The 24,164-nt window shown below is 42.0% G+C and overlaps 2 protein-coding genes across 2 annotated transcripts; one reads left to right on the top strand and one right to left on the bottom strand.

Annotated features, from left to right (window-relative positions):
* Positions 1 to 2: 2 nt before the first annotated feature.
* LOC141445132 (macoilin-like) lies at positions 3 to 18,968 on the top strand. Its single transcript, XM_074110916.1, has 15 exons — positions 3 to 251; positions 585 to 726; positions 2,021 to 2,147; positions 4,058 to 4,232; positions 4,674 to 4,767; positions 5,164 to 5,337; positions 6,090 to 6,180; positions 8,143 to 8,259; positions 8,442 to 8,617; positions 10,098 to 10,270; positions 12,683 to 12,829; positions 13,275 to 13,407; positions 14,030 to 14,058; positions 14,137 to 14,267; positions 15,942 to 18,968. The coding sequence occupies exons 1-15, from the start codon at positions 172 to 174 to the stop codon at positions 16,118 to 16,120; spliced, it is 1,968 nt and encodes a 655-aa protein (XP_073967017.1). The 5' UTR covers positions 3 to 171; the 3' UTR covers positions 16,121 to 18,968.
* Positions 18,969 to 19,704: 736 nt separating this feature from the next.
* On the bottom strand, positions 19,705 to 23,620 carry LOC141445134 (uncharacterized). The gene is made up of 5 exons (XM_074110918.1): positions 23,276 to 23,620; positions 22,444 to 22,837; positions 22,364 to 22,371; positions 20,717 to 21,130; positions 19,705 to 20,309 (listed from the first exon to the last, which is right to left on the bottom strand). The coding sequence occupies exons 1-5, from the start codon at positions 23,618 to 23,620 to the stop codon at positions 19,902 to 19,904; spliced, it is 1,569 nt and encodes a 522-aa protein (XP_073967019.1). The 3' UTR covers positions 19,705 to 19,901.
* Positions 23,621 to 24,164: the final 544 nt, after the last annotated feature.

The raw sequence follows: 24,164 nt of genomic DNA, 5'->3' as shown, positions 1-24,164 counted from the left end.
GAAAGAGCTTGCCGATATTTCATCCATCTCCCTCGTAAATTCTCGATAGGCTGAAAGATTGACAACAAAAGGCATTATTTTGAGGAACACTGGTGTTTCAAATGATTCTTCATAAATAAGTGTTGTATCTCGAGAGCCTATATTAGCGATTTACACCGTGGAGGAAAAAATATGAAGAGGCGGAATGCCGAAAGTGGCAAATTGCGGCGCCCCCTAAAGCGCACAAAAATCACCGAAGGAATGTACGGAAAGTGAGTGGACAGACATAATATTGTGTGTTATTCCTAGCTGCACCATGTACTCCAGCGGCAATGAACCCTGGGCAGCAATATATTAAGTGATGAAACACAAGAGAATGCGTGAAATATAAAATTTTGTGTGGGTAGAGAGTACCATCTGTTCTGTCCTGGGTCGTGGGAACGTCAACTCGCGTGTGATGACAAAAAAGCAAAAGAAATGCTTGTTGCACATGTTTTTTTTGTCGGTTTTTGCCCGGCAAGTGTCGTTGCACATATGTGCAATGTGTTTCCCACATTTGTTTTGTGATTATTTGTTGTTAAAGTGTGGTGAATGTTGTTTTTCAGTTCCCTGCTGTACCTTAAGTTTGTGATGCTTTGGGCGACTGTAGTGATGGCAGATTACATGCTGGAGTTCAGATTTGAGTTCCTCTGGCCATTCTGGATGATGCTCAGATCTATGTATGACTCATTTAAGTACCAGGGACTTGTAAGTACATGCTAAAAAATTATAGAAACGTTGTGTAATTTTTTTGAATTGTTGTTTGTGTGGTTTAGATTTTTGGTATTTTTTTTAAATCTTATTTTTACCAAGGGTAAGTATGCCAAATGTGATTATGCCAGCCTCACAGGAAGCCTCAGATACATGTTACACTCCCCCATGTACTGGAACTAAGTTGGACGAAAAGGCCTGTTTAATGAACATGTAAATCAGCATTGCTTCTTGAAATTTATACTCTGTCCATCTGTCTGTTACCCTGACACTATAAAGTTTGGGAGTAAAGAAATATTATCTGTTTTAAAATATCTATAAATTCTGTGTTTAATGTCACTAATCTTTTACTAGAAGTATAATCCGATAAATCTTAAATTTATGAAATTAAGATCTTACATGTTATTACTGCAGAATTCATAAATAACCCTCCTTTGGGCAGTCTGCTAAAAACTGCAGTTTTGAGTGGCAAAACTTAATATTTAACTTTTGTTTGTTCAAATGCATGAAATTAAATTAAATTGATTTCTAATAAAACAATGAGAGTATAAGATGACTTCTGGGATCAGGGTTGGGGGAACATTGCAGATTTTGGTTTTCAAGGAAATTGACTGTACTGTTTATCAAGGTTCACATTTATTTTGCTTTAAGCATAGGGAGTACTCACACTTTGGTGGACTTGGGTTTGACACTGAACATTCTGATGGCAATTTGTTTCAGTCAAAACATTTTATAATGCGGTGTTTAATATCCTTATATCCCATGAGGCTGACAATCACATTTGCTTGTTAAAATATACTGAGCGGCAAAAATCTGGCCCTCAAATGTATGCAATAATAGATAATACAATACAATACAATAACACTTTATTGCACACCAACACAGTAAGGAGTCCAGAAAACAGGTATATACATAGAGATTTTCTAAGGTAAGCAATAGGCGGCCCTATCGCTATTGATGTTGGGCTGCCGTGCCCACCCCAAGATGTTGGGCTACCAATTCAAAATTCTATAATACTACTGATATCTACACACAAAAATCCAGGCCAGGCCCCCCCTGAAAAATAACCCTAGACGCCAATGTATTTACTAGTTCCATGGTGGCCTAGGACTCACATTGGTTGACTGTACAACTAGAATGCTAATGTTGCCCAGTACTTGTTGGTTTTCTTTGTTTTCCTGAATATTCATATGAGAAAGAAAAATTAAATCGATCTTCTGTTCCAAGTTTTAACAAACAAAGTAATTTAATTGTTAATATGTTTATTAACCCTTAAAAAAATTTATTTCAGGCATTTTCAGTGTTCTTCATCTGCATAGCCCTCACATCTGACATGATATGTTTCTTCTTCATACCGCTGCAGTACATATTCTTTGCTGCCAGCACATATGTGTGGGTGCAGTATGTCTGGTATTCATGTAAGTATTTTGAAACCTTATTTATTATTGATTAAGCAAGCCCAAAGTGTCAGTTTCGAATCAGCTTAGGCAAAAGGGCTTTTATATGTACGGCTGTCTGTTCTGCTCTACTAGTCTCATTTACCAGCTGATGATGATGATGATCTGTTTAGTGAAACGAAATAATTGGGCCAATCACCTATTTTACCGACACTTTGGGTGTCTCCCGCGTTACCAAAATTGTCTCTGGTGTTACCAAAAAATCGTACTTCCAACAAGATATTTCACGGTTTAATAGGTTGAACCTACGTAGGATGGCATGTATTCTTGTACATCATCTATTAAATTACAGAAAAAACGTTTTTACTTACAAAAATCTGCAATTGTTTGAAAAATTACACGGATAGGTTAGTGTGGGTAAAAAAGTTGATTGGCCCAATTATGAATGTTTGTCCCCTAAGATAACAGGGATTAGGATTACAGTAGCAGCAGAGAAATTGTCTTTATACCATGTTCAAATGCATAATTTTAAATGGATTCTGGCCATCAAATTAAATATTATAAACATAAACATAGTCCAAATTTTAATTTTGTTTTACTTATTATTATAAGAACAAAGTAGACAACACTTTTGTCAACGTTTGATACTTTTGTAATTTGTTGACTGTACTTGCATTGTCATCCAACCTGCATATGTATAGGAGGGTTCCTAAGTCCTCGCGTACTTTATAAAGGACTAATTAACACTAAGAATAACGGCCGAATGTACTTTATAAAGTACAAATTGTTCATTGAATAAAGAATTCTAAGAATTTTGAAATAATATCCAAAATAACAAAGCAGGTCAACCACATCTAGGTCTTATCTGTCATATTGTCTTGTCATCTAGCACTAAGTTTGTTAAAAAATGTCAGGACATAGGAGGATACCAAATTTCAAATAATTTCAACCACTAGGCTAGAAGTTATCAAAATTAACTTCCAAGACTGCCCAAAATAAGCACCAACAACAGCAAATAAATAAAAGCATAAATATGTTTTTTAAATAAAAGCTTGTAAATATCAATGGAAGTATTTTATACATAACATAATATCACAATATCTTACTGATTAGTAAATCAGTGGTTCATTGTGACAAGGTAATACAGCTGGTTCTAATTTTATTAGTTTGACCATAACCTTAACACATTTGCAGGCAATGAAATAAAGAAAGCTATAAATAAATTTTATGGTCGCATTCAAAACCAGTGTAATGTATTTTAAGATTTCGCATTACATGAGGAAACACCGCAGTTTCTAGGTCTTGAATACATTGGTGGGAAATTTGAACAATGATGTGTATTGTAAGGTGACGGGACAAAATGTAACTGTTAACTTTTACTTCAAATGTTGAGTAAAGCTTTCTCTTTGTTGCTTTATCGCCTAGTACATTCGCAAGATAGCTGGTCGTTATTTTGGATCGTTTTAACCGCTGTCAGTTTAAAACTTTAAATAAAAGGGTAGCTGGGATAAAAGTTATATGAAAAAATTGGTAACCTGATATTTCCAAAAAATATTTTTCCCGAATGTGTATTTTCTTATGGGCTTTAAAGAAAACAGTAGGTAGGTACCTAGGTTACGAGTAGGTTAGGTTAGTTTTAAGAAAGTTCCGATAAACAATTGGTTTCAGAGTAAATCGTAAGTTGGGAAATGTAATAAATAATTTTGGGTAATTGGGAAAATGTTGAATTCCCGCGGTATCGAATAAGTAAATGTTATAAGAAGCTACACTCCCTGATTGAAACAGGTTTTTTCTATACTAGAAAAGCGAAAAGTTTCTCTAGTATAGAAATAACTGTTTTGACTTGAAATTTGGTACAGATATACTATAAATTAAGTATAGACAGCAAAAATTGCAGTTAGATTTTTTTTTATAGTAAGTGTTTGTTCCAGTCGCAGACAAAGGTATCTGCCTGCCGACGGTGTTTGTCTGCTGCGTGGTGGTGTACGTGGAGGGGATGGTGCGCGGCGAGCGCGGCCTGGAGCTGTGCCGGCCGCTGGCTGCGCACTGCGTCGGCTACCCCGTCGTCACGCTCGGCTTCGGGGTCAAGTCGTACGTGGGACACAGGCGAGTACATCATCATATCAGCCGTAGGACGTCCACTGTTGGACATAAGCCTCCCCCTATAGACCTCCAGTTGGTTAGCTTGGAAGCGGTCTTGCTCCAACGTGAACCCGCTGCTTTAACCAGGTCACTTGTCACCTATATCTTCGGTTGTCCGCAACTCACGTGATGTCGTCTGTCCACCATGGGAAGTGGGATGCCTGCCAACGCATTTTATGCATCGATTGATTTGCTCAGTTTTTTTTAATTATAGCTACTCCTAGTGCCATCTAGTGAACGAATATAGAAACTCCAACATCCCGCATCGCGTCATCGCAGTTTCTTTTCGTCCCACTTCCATCGGACTTAGCCCCAGACATTTACCTGGAGTTTACCTATACTATAATCTCTTTGTAGCTTCCCCCCACAACATAGTAGAAAATAACTTGATGTATTGACGCACAGGTTGCGGTTGCGGCGGCAGAGGCAGGTGCGGGCCGAGAACGAGTTCTACTTCCAACTCATGAAGGACGCGCTGCCTGAGAGCGCACTAGAACAGGTAACCTTTTGTTGATGAGCCGTCTTTCAACCTTGAACCTTGGGAACTTTAAGAGTACCTAATGGGACTCCAAAAGGCTGGAACCCATAACCCATATGTTCCTTGATTCAAGGGCTATTTTTTGAAGTCACTAGGGGAACCCTGGGAATTTTGTAGGAAGGAGGCTCATTGATGTTACTGCTGGACATGAACCGATTGTTTTCTAAAGAAATTGAAATTAAAACTGTCACAACTATAGATTTATACTCCATATAATCATACTCTTAATGTGTAACTCAGGTGACGTTGCCATAATAACAAGTTAATTGACCCATAAATGAAATGAACGCTATGAATTTCGTACATTATCCCTTTTAAAGTTTGTTAATGATTCTGACTTTGAAATGTTACCCGTAGAATCAGCCATCAAAAGAAGGCGTAAGCGCTGGCGCGGCGGAGTGCGCGGCGCCCCCGCCAGCGCCGGCGCCTGCGCACGCGCACGCGCACGCGGCCGACGCGCGGCACCTCAACGGCTCGCTGCGGCGCCGCAAGGAGCCCAACGGCTGCGCGGACCCGCAGCTACACGCCAAGGTGACACACAGACACCTGCTGACTGTAGGCGACAGAAGACGCGCGAGTGACTGCGTGACAGAATGCGCGGCGCACCCGGCATCGCATCTTAACGGCTCCCTGCAATTTGGCCGAAATAGTACAAAATAATGCTTTGATAATCAAAATTTATGTTGTACTTGTCTAACCGTTACGTTTTGTCATAGAACTGTAGGTAGAATTTACAAAGGTCTTGAGTTTTTTAAGGCTGGAGCCAAACGAGCGTAATTTTTTCGAGTTGTAAGTATTGAAAATACAAACTGAGACATGGATGCACAGAAAAACCAGAAAAAGAGACCAAGCGCTGGCGTAAAAGTAACAAAATTGGGGTTGAAATAAAAAATACAAAAATACTCCAAAAAACCAATCATAACGAGTTGTAAGTGTTGTAAATTTTCGTTGCATTCGATTTTTTACAAAAGTCCCCTTTTTTTTAAACACGGAAAATTAATTGTCACCAAATATAATTTTTGTGTGAAACTGAATCACGAGTATAGACGATATACTCAATACAAATCATTACTCTTCCTTTGGCTTTTCCGTGGTCGAGTAAAAACAAACACACTCATCGTGGCTTCAGACAACCTTAAAATACCTACAGTGACTATTTTATTTCCCGTAGCGGCATTTACCTTTTATATGCTTTTGGATCATTTGTCGTTAGGATACAGCAGTTTTTATATATTTTTATTTACCTGAACACTTAAATAATAGTGCATTATTTGGTTCCGCAGTTAGATAAGCTAACGGCAGCGGCGAACGGCAAGGCGCATGCGATGAGCAACGGCACTGCGACAGTCGACGACCATCACGAGCACAGTAAAGGTAACTGATACCCAATACCGTCTATATAAGGACCCCCAGCCCATGGGACCCTTGAAAGGCCGAAATACAAAAAAAGGGAAAAATGTAATATTCACTTTTGAATTTCCAAAAGGGCTCCAAGTTCTTCTGTGCTCCAGAGTCCCTGGCTTAAGATGCCACTGGATTCATTGCCGCAAACCTCGTCTAGAAAGCAGATATTACTGTATGGATCCAGGTGTTACTTTGCAAAGGTCCATGTATAAAATAAAATGGATAATCTTGATTGGCTCCTTTGCGAAGTAGTGCGGTAAAGCTATGCAAATAGCTTTGAGAGGCTCATTATGTAACGGTTGTACTATTTAAATTATCTTCTTCTGAGAGTGCCACGCCATTAGGCAGTTGTCTCACCGCCGGCGAGGAAACGATTGGCTATCGACTATTTTCTCGCTCAAGAAACGAACAAAAGATATAAGATCCTGTGTGAGTAAAAGAGACATATATATTAATAGTTGATCGCTGGCGGTTCACACTGCCGGCGAGAACTCGCTCTTACATCTTTTGTCGCAGCGACAAGAGCTATAAAACTCGCTGAGCTATAAAACTAGCTCAGCGATACTCGCTCAGCGCTGTTAGCTTGGCGGCCGCCCGGCTCGAGCGAGTGGAGCGAGTAATCGCCCGTCGTGCTCGAACACTCGCTTTTCACTGCTCGCCCACTCGTTTCTAGTTACTCGCTCTGCTCGCTTCTCGCTCATCGTCGGCGGTGGGACAAGTGCCTTACTGGAGGATGGCTGTTAGCTCCGCAAATTTCTTCCTAGCTTGAGCCATCCGGAACAGTTGCTCTGCAGTCTATACACTGCTGATGCCGGTCCGTTCCCCAATATTGTGCAGTCATGATTTCTTTCGCCTTCCAGGGCGCCGCTTCCCCTGTGTTTTGCCCATCGATATTAGTTGCAACAGTTGATATTGTCATGGCGCAATACGTGCTCCAGATATTCAATTTTGCGCTTTTTGACGACGATTTTATCCTAATAACTAATCCTACTATATCCTACTAATATTATAAATGCGAAAGTTTGTAAGTCTGTTTGTTTGTTTGTTACTTCATCACGTCTAAACCGCTGAACCGATTTAGATTAAATTCGGTATACAGATAGTTTGAGTCCCGGGGAAGGACATAGGATAGTTTTTATCCCGGAAAATGCCATAGTTCCCGCGGGATAGTGTAAACCGAATTCTACGCGGACGGAGTCACGGGTAACGGCTAGTTTTATTATAAATGCGAAAGTTTGTGTGTATGTTTGTTACTCCTTCACGCTAAAACGGCTAAACAGATTTGGATGAAATTTGGTACGTAGATAGCTGGACGTCTGGAATAACACATAGGCTACTTTTTATCCCGATATTCCCACGGGATAGGGATAAAATCTCAAAATAACAACCGCTGGGTTTAGAGTCATGAAATTTTGTACAGTTGTTCTTAACAGAACCTCTGAAGATCGCGATATAAATTTTGGGAATTCCTAGGGGAATTATATAAAATTCCGGAATTTCAATTTTAACTACCAGATCGAATAGTTTATGCGTGCGAAGCCGCGGGTAAACTCTAGTAGCCAATAGTTTTCGGGTCATACCAGCACGCTGAAGCACATTCGTGTTTCTGACTGATAGTACAGTCACCAGCACCAATATCTGACACAACAAGCGTGCATAAATATCTGATACGACTCTATTTCTAGGGCCGGAAAGGATGTGTCAGATATTTTTGCACGCTCCGCTGTGGCAGATATTAATGCTGGTGACTGTGCCACATCTCAAGCTTCCAAGCCCCGCCTGGTAACTTCCTGATACTAATAAATTATCTTAATATTATTTAGACAAAGTATTGTTTTTTCATGAACCACAACCGTCCAGAAATAAGAAATTTTAGTATCCATTGGTAAATTATGAATCAAAAGTGTATTCAATTTCCAACTTTTTTTTTAGGTGGCACAAAGTCGTCGAAATGTGACAAGAAAGAGGCTAGTACATTAAAAGAAGAAAAGAAAAAGAGTAAAAATAAGGATAAGGATAGCAACGATAGTCATAAGAGTACAGAACAGAGTAAGTATTGTTTATAAATTTACTTAGTATTACTTTATTTACAAAATCGCGGTGAAGAGTGATAAAGACCATCTGTATGCTTTGACAAGTCTACGAAAGTGATAATTTCCAGTTATTTAATTTATTTTCGAATTACTTTACCGTAGAAAATTGGTTAAGGAGAGAATTTTCTTTGTTTCCAGTTAAAGAACAATTAGTTAAAGATAAAGAAGTAGAAAGTACAAAAGAAGTTAAGAGTAACAGTAAGGAGTGCAACGGCAACAGGGAAAGAGAGAAGGCGCTAGAGAAGGAGCGCGACCGCGAGGCGCGCGAGCGGGACAGAGAACGCGAGAGGGAGCGCGAGAGAGAACGCGAACTGGTACTGTTTAATGTGTTTATTTCTGTTTTGAGACAAATTACTAATGCGGTACAATGATTCTTTATTGTACACCAAATAGTAAGCAATACATAAAACGGGTACATAGAGAAAAAAAAATACAGGGCCTTGTCGCTTCAAAGCAATATCTTGCAGGCAATGTTTTTCAACAGAAAGAAGAAAGGAATAGATAAAGCAAAGTATAAGGAAGTGGTAAAATTTACAGCATCAGAAAGCAATAAAAAACTTTAAAATAAACATACATACTTACAAAAATATAGATAGATTTTCCAGTTCAATAATCACTATGAAATCTTTTGACCGCGCGCGGGGCCTCTAGCCTGTTGCCTACTCTACCTAAAGCTAGAAACACACTGACGGACGGCGGAGGCGGAGCGGTGCGGCGCGAAGGCAGTACCGGTTGTAATATTGAGCTAACGTGAAAGAGGGCACACAGAATACCGCTCCACGCTTATCCAACCAGCCTGAGCCAGTTCAGTCAGTGTCCAATTGACAACCGCAATGACACATAACTTTCCTTCGTGTTGTCTATCTGTACTTAATTTATTTATTTATTTATTTATTTAAGGAGAACCAACAGCTAAAACACAATATATGTAGAAGGAATAGCAACACAGAGCCAATTACAGGATCCCACAGATAGCCATAGTATACATGTTTAAGCTTAACTTAAACGAGGTGACGCGCACCATATCAGACGTCACACCATGCCAAACAAAACACCACAGAACTTCAAATGGAATTAATACTTTTTTGTTGTGTCTTGTGTTGTGAATAAATGTATTTTCTTTCTTTCTTTGTTATTTCCCGCGTGGTATTCTGTGTGGCCTCTATATTGTATTTCGATCCAATTTATGAAAAGTGTAAACAAAGACGCCATTTATCCGACCACAGACATTCAATGATGTGAAAACCTAGAACCTATTGCAAAATAATTAATCTGTTCAGTAAATCGATTAATTTATTAATTGAATAGATCAAAGTATTTTTGTCTATTTTATTATTTACAATACTTGATTTCATTCCAAAGACTGTTTATTCAATTATAAAAGCAGTAACTATTTTTAATTTTAAAGGAAAGTAAATAAAAATCGCTTATTCGTCCGCGCATTAATATAAATAAATATATATTGACATAAATAAATAAATAACATCAGATTTTGACGAAGACTTTGAAATGAAAGTAAATATTGAAATCAAGTGATTTGATTAGACATCTAGTTAAAAGACACGAATTATAGATAAATGTGTTATTGATTCGATCCAGTGAGTGTTTATACAAGAATTTTGATGAAATCGGTTTGTTTACACTTTTAATAAATTGGATAGGCATAACGTATACCATGTTAGCTCGAATATGACAACCGGTACCGCCTCGCACCGCTCCGCCTCCGCCATCGTGTATTTCTAGCTTAATGGTTGATCCGGCCTTGAGTATAACCGGACGTTTCTCCGTTCGCAGCGCGAGGCCCGCGAATTCGCAGAGGAGATAAAGCGTCTGAAAGCGGAGCTGGCGGCCGCGCGGAGCTCCGAGGCGGAGGCGCGGCGCGCGCTGGCAGCCGCCGCCGCCGCCGACCGGCAGCGCCGCGCTGACCACGCGCAGCTCAAGCAGCAGCACCAGGCGCTGCAACACAAGTCAGTACCACCATCAGCATGGCGCGCGCTGGCAGCCGCCGCCGCCGCCGACCGGCAGCGCCGCGCTGACCACGCGCAGCTCAAGCAGCAGCACCAGGCGCTGCAACACAAGTCAGTACCACCATCAGCATGGCGCGCGCTGGCAGCCGCCGCCGCCGCCGACCGGCAGCGCCGCGCTGACCACGCGCAGCTCAAGCAGCAGCACCAGGCGCTGCAACACAAGTCAGTACCACCATCAGCATGGCGCGCGCTGGCAGCCGCCGCCGCCGCCGACCGGCAGCGCCGCGCTGACCACGCGCAGCTCAAGCAGCAGCACCAGGCGCTGCAACACAAGTCAGTACCACCATCAGCATGGCGCGCGCTGGCAGCCGCCGCCGCCGCCGACCGGCAGCGCCGCGCTGACCACGCGCAGCTCAAGCAGCAGCACCAGGCGCTGCAACACAAGTCAGTACCACCATCAGCATGGCGCGCGCTGGCAGCCGCCGCCGCCGCCGACCGGCAGCGCCGCGCTGACCACGCGCAGCTCAAGCAGCAGCACCAGGCGCTGCAACACAAGTCAGTACCACCATCAGCATGGCGCGCGCTGGCAGCCGCCGCCGCCGCCGACCGGCAGCGCCGCGCTGACCACGCGCAGCTCAAGCAGCAGCACCAGGCGCTGCAACACAAGTCAGTACCACCATCAGCATGGCGCGCGCTGGCAGCCGCCGCCGCCGCCGACCGGCAGCGCCGCGCTGACCACGCGCAGCTCAAGCAGCAGCACCAGGCGCTGCAACACAAGTCAGTACCACCATCAGCATGGCGCGCGCTGGCAGCCGCCGCCGCCGCCGACCGGCAGCGCCGCGCTGACCACGCGCAGCTCAAGCAGCAGCACCAGGCGCTGCAACACAAGTCAGTACCACCATCAGCATGGCGCGCGCTGGCAGCCGCCGCCGCCGCCGACCGGCAGCGCCGCGCTGACCACGCGCAGCTCAAGCAGCAGCACCAGGCGCTGCAACACAAGTCAGTACCACCATCAGCATGGCGCGCGCTGGCAGCCGCCGCCGCCGCCGACCGGCAGCGCCGCGCTGACCACGCGCAGCTCAAGCAGCAGCACCAGGCGCTGCAACACAAGTCAGTACCACCATCAGCATGGCGCGCGCTGGCAGCCGCCGCCGCCGCCGACCGGCAGCGCCGCGCTGACCACGCGCAGCTCAAGCAGCAGCACCAGGCGCTGCAACACAAGTCAGTACCACCATCAGCATGGCGCGCGCTGGCAGCCGCCGCCGCCGCCGACCGGCAGCGCCGCGCTGACCACGCGCAGCTCAAGCAGCAGCACCAGGCGCTGCAACACAAGTCAGTACCACCATCAGCATGGCGCGCGCTGGCAGCCGCCGCCGCCGCCGACCGGCAGCGCCGCGCTGACCACGCGCAGCTCAAGCAGCAGCACCAGGCGCTGCAACACAAGTCAGTACCACCATCAGCATGGCGCGCGCTGGCAGCCGCCGCCGCCGCCGACCGGCAGCGCCGCGCTGACCACGCGCAGCTCAAGCAGCAGCACCAGGCGCTGCAACACAAGTCAGTACCACCATCAGCATGGCGCGCGCTGGCAGCCGCCGCCGCCGCCGACCGGCAGCGCCGCGCTGACCACGCGCAGCTCAAGCAGCAGCACCAGGCGCTGCAACACAAGTCAGTACCACATCAGCATGGCGCGCGCTGGCAGCCGCCGCCGCCGCCGACCGGCAGCGCCGCGCTGACCACGCGCAGCTCAAGCAGCAGCACCAGGCGCTGCAACACAAGTCAGTACCACCAGCAGCATGGCGCGCGCTGGCAGCCGCCGCCGCCGCCGACCGGCAGCGCCGCGCTGACCACGCGCAGCTCAAGCAGCAGCACCAGGCGCTGCAACACAAGTCAGTACCACCATCAGCATGGCGCGCGCTGGCAGCCGCCGCCGCCGCCGACCGGCAGCGCCGCGCTGACCACGCGCAGCTCAAGCAGCAGCACCAGGCGCTGCAACACAAGTCAGTACCACCATCAGCATGGCGCGCGCTGGCAGCCGCCGCCGCCGCCGACCGGCAGCGCCGCGCCGACCACGCGCAGCTCAAGCAGCAGCACCAGGCGCTGCAACACAAGTCAGTACCACCATCAGCATGGCGCGCGCTGGCAGCCGCCGCCGCCGCCGACCGGCAGCGCCGCGCCGACCACGCGCAGCTCAAGCAGCAGCACCAGGCGCTGCAACACAAGTCAGTACCACCATCAGCATGGCGCGCGCTGGCAGCCGCCGCCGCCGCCGACCGGCAGCGCCGCGCCGACCACTTTCCTTTCGCGCCTTATATCGCTTGTAGATAGCTTATTGGTTTATGTTAATAATGTTAGGAATTTCGTGTTTAGGGTGGAAATTTTAGTGCTGATTATATAATTTATCGTTGGTTGCAGAGTGGCGACGTGGCGCAGCGGCGAGCGCGCGACACTGGAGCGGCGGCTCGGAGAGGAGCGGCGCGCGCGCACGCAGGCCGAGCACCAGCTGCAGCGGGCCAAGCTGCGCGCGCAGCCGCCGCCCGCGCACCACACAGCGACCAACAGGTGTGTGCACACTAGCGGCCACAGGAGCGGCGCGCGGGCCTGCAAAGAGATTTCATACAACCTTGCAGGCCGCTGGCCGGCAATGCGACCGTCTTTTGTTTCATTCAACGCGCGCTCTGCGACACGGCGCACGCCCACACCCAGCACCACCGCCTGCAGCCGCCCCCCAGCAGCCAGCGCGACACGCGCGCACGCAACAGGGCGACCAGACTAGCGTCCGCCAGCTTGATTTTTTGTTTTTTTTTATTTCATGTCATGTTTGAGAAAAGCACTATACAAGCCTCGGCCGGAACGTGGGGTCGCAGACCTCGCATCTCAATCCGGCCTCGCTACGCTCGGCCGTCTATATCTGCTTGGCCGGCAACCCCCTACTTCCCGGCCTCTACAGTAATGTACTATTAAAGTCTAGTAAGGGTTTAAGTTCTAATAATATATTTTTATATAGTAATAGCACAAGCGGAAACGGCAACTGCAGCGGCGGCGGCGCGTGCGACAACGAGTGGTGCCGCGCGGCGCTTCGCTGCGCGGCTGGCGAGGCCGCCGCGCTCAGAAGGGAGCTCTCCCGCGCCCGCGAACAGGTCAGCAGCCCTATCTATACCAGAACTTTAGCATACCATATGTCACCGTATGTTTATTATCATCAGAGAACGCCACAATCAATGATGTTTTCTGAATTCCCACTGTGTAACTCCGCAACATTAGTCGTTGTGCGTTGAGTGGCGTAGCTAGGTAACCAAATGCCCTGGGGCAAAAATATAATATATTTTCACTAGTTCAGTTCATAGTTTGTAAGTCAGAGTCCGAGGGCCCCCTGATGGTGGGGGCCCGGGGCACTGCCCCGTCTAACCCTCCGGTAGCTACGCCACTGTGTGCGGTTCTTTGTTTTCTAACTTAACTTGCTTAACTCATAAGAACCTCATATATAAGCACCTCATATTGGAGGCATGTGGGAAACAAAAGTGCACTCTCCAAAATGTACGCACACAGTAAAAAGTGGTCAGATATTGATAATTTCTTTTTTTATACTAAACAGAATACCTATATTTCAAAGCTGATCCCATTTGAATTAAACAGAAAAAAATATTGTAAATGGCAGGCAGGACAGGGGATAGATTATCTACTGAAAAATCGTTCGTAGATGGGTTGGGTTCGTTTCGTTCGTTGTTCGTTCTGTATTATTAAAGGCGATGTATTTAGCAGACGCGGGCGCTAGAGGCGCGGTCGCCGGCGCCCGTGGCCGCGGGGGTGTGCGGGGGCGGGGCCGCGCCGGCGCCGGCGCCGACGTCCCCGTCGGGCGGCGCGCGGCTGGCGGCGGCGTGCGCCGCGCTGTCGGAGCGCGCCGCGCACCTGCAGCGCGCGCTCAGCGCGGAGACGCGCGTCAAGCTGGATCTGCTGCAGGCGCTCGGCGACGCCAAAAGGCACATGCACATACAGGAGGGTACGTCACTATACAGCGCTCTCATCGAAGCGTCCGCTTCCTTATCAAACTATTTATTTAATCGATTATTTTATGCGAATAGGAATAGGGCATATTAGGCAAAGCTATGCGCAGGGGCGACAGATCATGACCAAAGATTCGCATATTGTTTTTTTGTATTTTTATTATGTTTATTACACGAAGAGCGAATAAATATATCTATTTCTATTTCAAAGAGTATTAATGTACCTTTTGTAATATACGGTAGTAAAGAAGACACACGACTGTCCGAGCAAGCGATTTATTCCAACTAAACTAGTTCGACAATCATATTAAGTTGTACCTACATTAAAACATAAGCGGGTGGGTATACAACACAGTACATCTCACCTTTAAAAATCATGATATTTATTAGTAACAAAATAACATGATATTTACATCGATAGTAACGATAGAGCTATATTTCCAAAATTTTAATTGAAATAATATGATATTATGGCATTTAAGATACTCAAAAAACTGTTTACGGTTGTGCTAGTGCTGCACTCTGACGGCAGAAAATTGCAGTAATATTCCCTATACTTTAAACCTTTTTAAACCCTTTGGACGCCACGGTCGCCACAGTCGACAAAAAAATATTCGGAAACTCGTTCAAAAAATTACCTATGGCACGATTTTCAGCTGTCGCGTTTTGCCGACTTTGGCGTTCAAAAGGTTAAGGCATAGTTTAATTGGTCGATATACAGCCTGCGGTGTCTCCCCGCAGGCGTATAACGACTAGTGAAACTCGTAAGTCGATAATTGGGATGTCCCAATTTTTGACAACATATAATAAATCGAAAACCATTTGGAGAAATAGGCTTCGTGAAGCGTTTTCAGAAATCAGATTCCAAAAATGTGATAAACTGATTTAAATAAACAAAATTTAAGTAATGACCCTCATTTGACCCCTGGAGTATCTCGTTATAAAGCACTCTTAAGCAAATTGACAGTTTGAAATGTTCCTGTCCTGCTTATAATAGCAAAGAGTGACAAAGATAGAACTTTAATCACATGATGCGCAACTGGCCTTAAACAGTTGTCATTTATCGTAAAGTCCGAAATGTATACGAGTATTTCCAATGTATTTTTACAAATTAAATTATTAAATTACTATGTTACAAGTAAATACAAAAGAATTTAAATATCAGATTTTAAAAAGATATCTATTTACTATCACACCATTAAATAAACAAAGGAATAATCGAAGCTAAAAGAAGAGAAATAAAATAAAACTATTTGTCATGGTTCATTTAGGACCCTAAGCCGTGCTTGAATTATTGTCAAATTGTAATGCCACAGATTATGTTATGTACGACCTGAATTTTTCCAGGCAATGGAATGTGGCTGTCTCACTGTGACGTCATCCAGCGTATTTCGTAAAAAAATATAAAAAAATAAATACTTATCCAAATTCAAAATCAATGAAAATGGTATCTTAAAATATCCTATTCTTTCCAAAAATAAGATAAAAACTATAGGTTATTTTTTTTGGTGCATCCAATTCGGTCGACGTACAGCGTGCTGTCACTTCCGTAGGCGATATAAAGACTAGTGATCCCCCAATACAGGCCCTATGGCAATGATTATGAAATCTTCACCGAAAGCGCCTAAAGTGAAAGAATAATTTATGATTCTAAACTTACCTTTTTCCAGGCTTAATATCGCGGCAGGACAAAGAAATGGAGGAACTGAAAGCTCAAATGCTGGCCGTGATGCCGACAGAGTTCGTGGCGCCGACGGGCGGCGTCTCCAAGCTGCGGCTCTCCGACGGCTCGCCGCTCGATCCCAACGCTTCCGTCTACACCCCCAAACAACTATGCTCGGACGCCTAAACACACCTCTGAACAAGTCGACAGATTGATCTGGTTTGCTGTTGAATTTCACTCGCCGTAGTAAAAGATTTGATGCCTAAGTCAGGTTTAAAATTGTACGCGTAAATTAAATAACGCTGGCGGGTATCGTCAACTGATTCTGATACAGTCAACCAAAATAAAGCGTATCAGATGGCTAATTACTAAAAAAATACTAAAGATTGTACCCGTTGTGCCAGTTGGTTATCAAAAACAGTTGTGCCAACAGATTTTTTCTGTGTCATTACATTAAGTATAATAGAAAACGAGACTTTCATATTTTTCATTTGAAGTTACGATATCTCGTATGTACTGTTTTGCAAGGGCAGCTACGCCTAATCATGAAATTTTCAAAGATATAACGATAATAGTAAACAAATCCATCTGTCGACTAACCATCTGTTTTGTTCTGGACAATCGACTGCAACAATTATGCGTTATCTGTTCTAAGGAACTATTCATCGATATTATTATTTTATTCAAAATAACGGTCCAATTTAAAAGGCGAGTTTGGTGAAATAATCTTGAAAAATTTGGTAAATAATGAAACTTTTTAAAATTTACTTTTCTCTGTAACGCGATGAGCACATCGAAGATATAACAAAATTATCAGGTACAGTATGAAACTTGGCGTGTTTACATAGAAAATACTTTTTGTTTCGTATTCTAAACGTAAGGTCCGCCCGGATTGCTACCACCATCTTGCTCGCTAATCCTGCCATGAAGCAGCAGTGCTTGCACTGTTGTGTTTCGGCGTGGAGAGTAAGACAGCCGGTGAAATTACTGGCACTTGAGGTATCCCATCTTAGGCCTCTAGGTTGGCAACGCATCTGCAATACCCCTGGTGTTGCAGATGTTTATGGGCGGTGGTGATCTCTTACCATCAGGAGACCCCCTTGCTCGTTTTCCATCCAGTCGAATAAAAATAAATAAAAATAAACTATTTGTGGACCGAAGCACGCCAAAATTCACAGCTAAAAGTACTTAAGTAAAGACTAAACGAAGTATTCTTGCAGTCGGTTGTGCATGGCTGCTTGCTTTACGCACCAAGGACCTTGTACTTTTCGAAGATCGAACTGCTGCCAAGCCAAAAACCTGGCGCAAGCGCTTGCTACTGGTGAGATGGGTAAGAAAGTATTACATTACCGTTAGTCTGGGGGCTCACAGACAGGCCTCTAGGCTCAGTTCCACTGGTCGATAGCCCGCATACGGGGCATAGGAGACTTCCAGAACGCATGTTATAGAGCCTGCATTCGGGTTTCACTAGTCGCTATACCGCCTGCGGGAGTCACCGCACGCTGTATGTCGACCGATTTATCGGCCAATGAAACTGAGCCTTCACTTGAAGAGCAGCTGCCGACCGAAATTCGAAAAGATAACGTTTTGCAGCCGCGCGCTGGTTTTTGTATGGGCGTTTTGTGATCTCATTTTTGTTTTCTTATTAATTTACTGTCAGCCAACGGCGTTTTGATATTTTATTTATTTATTTGTAACTAAAACCCTAACGTCCTAAAGTTGAAATGTCCGTACAAACATCGGTAGGGTAAAATGGATTTAGCAGATAAATACGAGCGTATTAGTTTTGTATCCGTGTATGTCGATAAATCGATAATATCAGAGCGTTTATTTTTTCATCAATGAAATATTTGGATTCGTAACTTTGTGGTACCTTCTACTGGGATCTACTGGATATTACGTGCGCAGAAGTCGACTTGTAATTTTAGAACAGTATTTGGAAGCTCCCTCCCGAGGTATTGGTGTTATAGTATAGCTTATTCGGGCTACTTTGATCTCTGAAAGCATAATTATTAATCGATGGATTTGTCCTGTATTCGTTCGACCGCTGCTGCAGTATGAATACGTGTTCTCTTAAATTTATGTGATAAATTGTACAAATCGAGATCTGATTCGAGTCTCCCTTGCGTGATTGTAGTTTTATTGACGTTTATAGACGATATGAGCGTGCGCGAGTCGCGACGCTACTCATTTTCTCTTGTTGATGATGCGAAATTGTATGCAACTTTAGTTGTAGTATGCCATGACAGATACAGTTTCGACTGACTCCGTTACGTTATATTTCATTCCAAATCATCATGTGACATATTTATTTTAGTTCCTATTATTTCTCATCAAACTTCATCTCTCAATGATGTACCTATCTCCTTATGTGTTCAAAACGGTACAACCTAATTGTTGATGTTTTCTGTAAAATATTAAAATTGTTTAATAATAATGGCTACCTGTCATTATTAGTCAAGTTCGTCAACTCACACAGGAACAGCTCGACTGTTTCTTGTATTAGGTAAATCTAGGTCTTTCATAAATATTGTTATTTGTGTACCTTGGCCGGCCCAAAGTAAAAGTTGAGCCTAAACAAAACCAAATACTGTTAAGTATACTTTGTGAGTTGACGCCTTAAAACCTTGTTAAATTTCAACTTAAGAATTGTTGTGTTGTTCGGACACCTATACATTCGAGTATAAAAATATACATACTTCCCCAATAACACTTCCACTGTTACAAAAATGTAATTGCATTTAAATGTTGCTTTTATTTTGTCTCGAATTAGCATTGGTCGTTGTATTGGATTGTTAAGGTAAGTTAAAAAAGGACGAGTGTTTTGATAAGGTTAAAATAAACTGTTTGGTACTTGCTGCGTGGGAGATTGTGACGTTACGTAAATGTGGTTCACAAGTGCCAATGTTTTCTACTGCCCTATTTGATTGACGTTTGCTGGCCATGCTCTCTTTTAAGGAATCGCCTAATTTTTTGGGACAAAAATGTACACTCAGGTGTAAAAACTGTCTGAGAATGGACTGAAGGGCTACCAGTATATAGTATATGTATGTAATTACAACTGAAAGTGAACTTTTGTGACTGAAGCATCCCTTAAGGCTGTCCTTGGGCTATCACATTAAATTCCATAAGACAAAAATAAAAGGGGCGAAAATAAGCAAATGGTAACAATATTGTAAGTTACATCACATTATGTCAATAAACAACGCACATTGGACTCAATCGGATTGTAAATGAAATGTTGTAAGTATTATTTTTGAGATTGTTGAACTAAAGATTGTGGTCTACTCTAGTCTTGGTTGAATGGCGGTTTACACTTGTTTCTTTAAGTGTTGACCAGAGATGCAACGTTAAGTGTAAATCGTCCTTTAACATTATTTATAAACTAAGTTTTTAGATGGTTAGTTTTTTAAACCGGACTGGGCTCCGCCTTGACGGCCAAGCTTCCATTCTTTGTAAATTGTTTTCAATACTGAACATGGAATGTTGTGAAACTTGAGTACTTAAATTAATTTAAGATTGGACATGATCCTAATGGATTCTGGTGATATGAAATCAATCTGTCAGCAGCAGACACCTGTATATTTTGGTCATAAATTTCTAGGACAAATGTGGGAATGATGTAGTAACATTAAATTGGTACATCCAGGACAATCTGAATTTTCACTAGTGAAATGTAAGCGACATTTGTTTATATTATAAACAGATGCTGTTCAAGCAATAAAAAATCAGACTTGCTGTATGTTTTTTCTTATATTTATTTCCCTCAAAACATTTCAGAGGCAGTTGCTTTTAACAACTAAATATTTCTCTTATGCTCATCTTAATTGACTCACAAGCCAAAGACTTTACACTACACTTGTACTTTTATTTTTTCTGATCATATCTCAGAAATAAACACTGTTATCCATCAAACAAGAAAGAAAGACAACTCAATGAAGACAAACCTAATTCTTGTTTATTTCCTTCATGGGCCCGATATATCTGAGATCCTGGCCTCGCTCACAAGGCTCTGTATTTCCAGTTGTAACCGTAAAGCTTTCTGCAGCTCCATTTTCCTCAATTGTGATGCTATGTATTTTCCATATATATCAAATTCATCCTCTTTAGTGGCTACCTCTGGATCTATGCTGCCTCTGTATGATCTATCGGAATTATCAGTGCTAGTGCTATGTTTAAATTTTTTTTTCTTCTTGTATGAGCTATTTAAGGTCTCATGTTTGATTAAACTTTCATCAGGTTCTGGTTTAAGGACAAGCAGGAAGTTGTCCTGTTCCGTTACAAAAGGATCCGAGTTGCTGTTGTCATGTTCATCAACTTCATCATCTTGATCAACCCATATTTTTTGACATGAATCATCTGCTGTTTCATCAACCTGAAACAAAATTTTACTCTTTACTACTGCAGAAAGAAATTTAGATTAGATAGTTATGCACCATTTATCCTTGAAAAATATTATGAAATAAATATGTGTTATATAGCACCCTAGATCAGTGATGGGCAAAGTACGGCTTGCGGGCCAACTCCGGCCTGCCGACATTCCTTCAAAGTGAATAGTACCTACCTATATGGCCCGAGATCATAATATAATTCATTATTTGGCAAAAATATAAAAAAGTATAAAATAGAATGGTGTAATCCTGGCCTGTTTGTCCAAAATTATGCCTTATTCATGAAAGAAAAAATCTAAGACAACATGGTTATTAATAGCAGCAATAAGGTCTGCAATGTAATGCAATTGCAATTTATTTTTCCACCTATATTAACAGTCAGTCTACTTACATCGTAAGTATTATCATCTGTGCTCAGAGACTTTCTGCTAGTCCTGCTAAAACACTTATGCCATGCCGAAAACCACTTGATCGAGGGCTTGAACACAGAGTCTGGACCTGACCTCTTCCGTATCTTAGCTATTTCTTGCACGTATGTAGACCGTAGATTCTTCACCTTCGTTTTTACCTCCGGCTCATTCAACGAGATTCCCGTTGTAGCTCTAAAGTCCGCTATAATTTGACTATACGCTTTATGCCGTTCCGGCTTGGATTTGTATGCCGGCAACTTAGCGTCCCACAATAATCTGTGACCCAAGTAAAGTTTCACGAACTGGCACGTCTCTTTTTCACCCCATCTCATATTTGTTGTTGATTTTCTGAAGTTTATATAAAAGATAATCTGAAGACAGCGTTCTCGGTGATTCTAATTAATTTGACAGCTAAGTCTATATTGTAATGTTGTTAGGAAAATAAATCTTGTACTAATGATTAATTCTCTTGAACTAATGAAATTGAACTCAATAACAACGTCACAAAGTCCTACTTACATGTAATGCGATATTCATCAATCAAGGGAAATTATCGTTATTAGCGTCTACAAGAAAACCATAGAATAGAACACCGATCAGTGTTGCCAACTCCTAGAAACTCGAGTGGCTAAACATTACTTATTCTGTGCTAAACTCAAAATCAAAAGTCGCTAAAATTAATTCCACCAGGAGCGAGCGGACTCAGGATTTTGTCTGGGAGACACAAGATGGTCTGAAACTTTAGGATACGAAAAAAAAACAAGAAGATTTCCGAATTCACCGAAAAAAAGAAAATTGGATGTCTTGATTAGTTTTTTTTTGTGCTTTTTATTATCCTTATGCAAAGTAATATTATGAGATGTCTTTCTGTATACCGACTATTCGAACATATAAATATTATTTTCATCGATATTATGTGATTTTAATATTCGGCTTTGCAAAATTATGAGAAATAATAGTATGAAAAAAAATATACAAAAAGTAATTCGGTGATAGGATGATTTTGCTAAAGATTGTTATGAAAAACAAAATTATGAGATTCGATTTTATGCAACATATTAGTAAACAATAATTATATTGTCTGTCTAGCCTAGCATAACATAACTTATGAATGTATGTAGGTATCACATTTCACAACCGTATAGAAATCCTGTTAAGCCTTTGACTGCTGATGAAGCAAAATGAAATAAAGACCAGTAAATATGAAATATTTTATTATTCAGATAAAAAAATGTGAACAAATCTTTGGTTTATAGCATATATCTATATCTTACATGTTAATAAAATAATAATAATAATTTAAACAATACTTTACTTAACTGTATTTTTTCTAATAATTGAAATAATTGGTAATTGATTAAGTAACATATATTTGTTTATAAGAAGATAAACTGGTAAAAGTGACAGGTCCCAGTGCCACATAGAAGGCAGTGAATCATTTTCAATAAGATATCAGTCTATTTAGAATTGGGCTTGGCAAGACAAACTTAGTTTTTGAAATCATAGATATTACTGTTAAACTTCACATTAATATATCACAATAAAAACTAAAAGCTATAAAAGTATTTGAAGAATATAACTTGATATAACATAAAAATATGAAACCATAAACTTTAAAAAAAAATAACTAGTATATCTGACTGGAAAATTTGAGATTACAGATCATTTAAGTTATACTAGTACATTTTTGCTTAATTTCAGTCATTACTTGACATATCTGATATTCTGGCTTCACTTACTAAACTGTGAATTTCAAGCTTAAGCTTCAAAGCATTTCGTAAGTCCATTTTCCTCAATTGTGACGCTATGTACTTTCCATATATATCAAATTCATCCTCTTTAGTCTGATTTTCCACAGCTTCAGAAAAATATTCCTTAGCTCTATGCTTCAGTTTTTTCTTTTTAATTTTCTTGTAAGGCAATGGTGAGGCATGCATTTCTTTTTTGATGTTTTCCACAGTTTCTTCGAGCCTGTTGGAGTCATACTCATCATCAGTCTGAGGTATTAAGGGGTCTGGATTTGAGTCCTCTGTGTTGCCGTTGTGCAGTTCTTGATCTACCCACATCTGGCAGGATGAGTCAACCTCTGGAATTTCTTGAACCTAGAACAGGTAAATTCAAAAGTATAATAGATACAACTATGTATTATATTTGTGTTAAATGATACAAAGTTAATGCATGATTATCTACACATAGCAAGTCTATAGTTGCTCCATAAGGGGTTTACTCCCATGAAAGCATTATAAGCATGGGCTAGTTTCGCTATTATCTGAGAATTGACAGAAATTCTACCTCTGTGCACTTCTATAATGTTCAACAAACATGTCTGCAAAATTTTAAGTGACTGGTTTTGGCAGTTTATGCTTTGTATTGTCCGTCAGTCCTGTTATTCTTTTAAAGCTATATAGACATGAGTTTTAAATTCGGAACAGATAAATCTTTGTAAAACCAGAGTACAGATGATTTACCTGTCTAACAGGTGTATTTCATTGATAAGAAGTTTTGTAACATATTAGTGACTGATTTAGTCTGTTACTTACAGTGTTATAACTGTTAGAATGCCTGTTACTAGGTATGTGTTTCAAGCATCGATCCATTTCGTGAAACCACACTAGAGACGGCTCATATATGGAGTCTGGACTGGATTTCTGCAATATTTTGTGCACTTGTTGCAAGTAAGTTGTCCGGAGGTTTTTAATCTTCAGTTTTATCTCGGGTATGTTTAAACATTTGGAAGTGGCAGCCTTAAATTCGGATGTTATGTCGCCGTAAGCCTTTTCTCTTTGATACTTAAGCTTGTAGCCTGTGTGTGCAGGATTCCATAAGCATTCGTGCTTTAAGTATATTTTTACGAACTCTAGGGTAACCGATTCACTCCACCTCATCTTTAATGTTTATTATTTACCGAAACATAAATAAACAAATTCGGTTTTTGTCCTCCGTTGTCCTACCTATCCTAATTTGACATTGACATGTTTTTTTTTTTACTTTTGACTTAACCATAGACTAATAAACATGAGAAGCATTTTGTCCGCGTTCATGTTAAAAAATAGTACGCATCTTAGTATCGAATTCCACATAAATCCAATTTAATAATATTCAAAAGGAAAGATTTTCCTTCGATTTAAACTTAGTAATTTTTTTTAACCTTTAAAGTTTTACGAGCTTAACTTTTCTATACCATTCTTAGTAATATTATAAATGCGAAAGTTAGTTAGCTGTTAGTTTGTTTTCTCTTCACGCTTAAACTACTCAACCAATTTAGATGAAATTTTGTATGAAGATCACACTGGGAAGAACATATAGTTTTCATTCTGGAATCTTGCAAAAACGGAGTCGCGGGCAATAGCTAGATCAAAGCAAGCATCTTCGCTGGGAAAGAAGTTAAAAACATTCCACTATGCATTTACTTATTTTAATATAATAAAT

Source organism: Choristoneura fumiferana, unplaced genomic scaffold (assembly GCF_025370935.1).
Source record: "Choristoneura fumiferana unplaced genomic scaffold, NRCan_CFum_1 Sck3bRy_369;HRSCAF=857_pilon, whole genome shotgun sequence".
Lineage (NCBI taxonomy): Eukaryota > Metazoa > Arthropoda > Insecta > Lepidoptera > Tortricidae > Choristoneura > Choristoneura fumiferana.
Note: the sequence above shows the minus strand (reverse complement) of the source record. Positions and strands in the feature narration are given on the sequence as shown.

Coding starts and splice junctions, on each gene's coding strand:
- LOC141445132 (XM_074110916.1), top strand. CDS start 172: ATGAAGAGGCGGAATGCCGAAAGTGGCAAATTGCGGCGCCCCCTAAAG. Junction 4,233..4,673: donor AAGTCGTACGTGGGACACAG/GCGAGTACATCA, acceptor ATTGACGCACAG/GTTGCGGTTGCGGCGGCAGA. Junction 5,338..6,089: donor ACCCGCAGCTACACGCCAAG/GTGACACACAGA, acceptor TTGGTTCCGCAG/TTAGATAAGCTAACGGCAGC.
- LOC141445134 (XM_074110918.1), bottom strand. CDS start 23,620: ATGAGGTGGAGTGAATCGGTTACCCTAGAGTTCGTAAAAATATACTTA. Junction 22,838..23,275: donor ATTCTAACAGTTATAACACT/GTAAGTAACAGA, acceptor TACCTGTTCTAG/GTTCAAGAAATTCCAGAGGT. Junction 20,310..20,716: donor CAGATGATAATACTTACGAT/GTAAGTAGACTG, acceptor ATTTTGTTTCAG/GTTGATGAAACAGCAGATGA.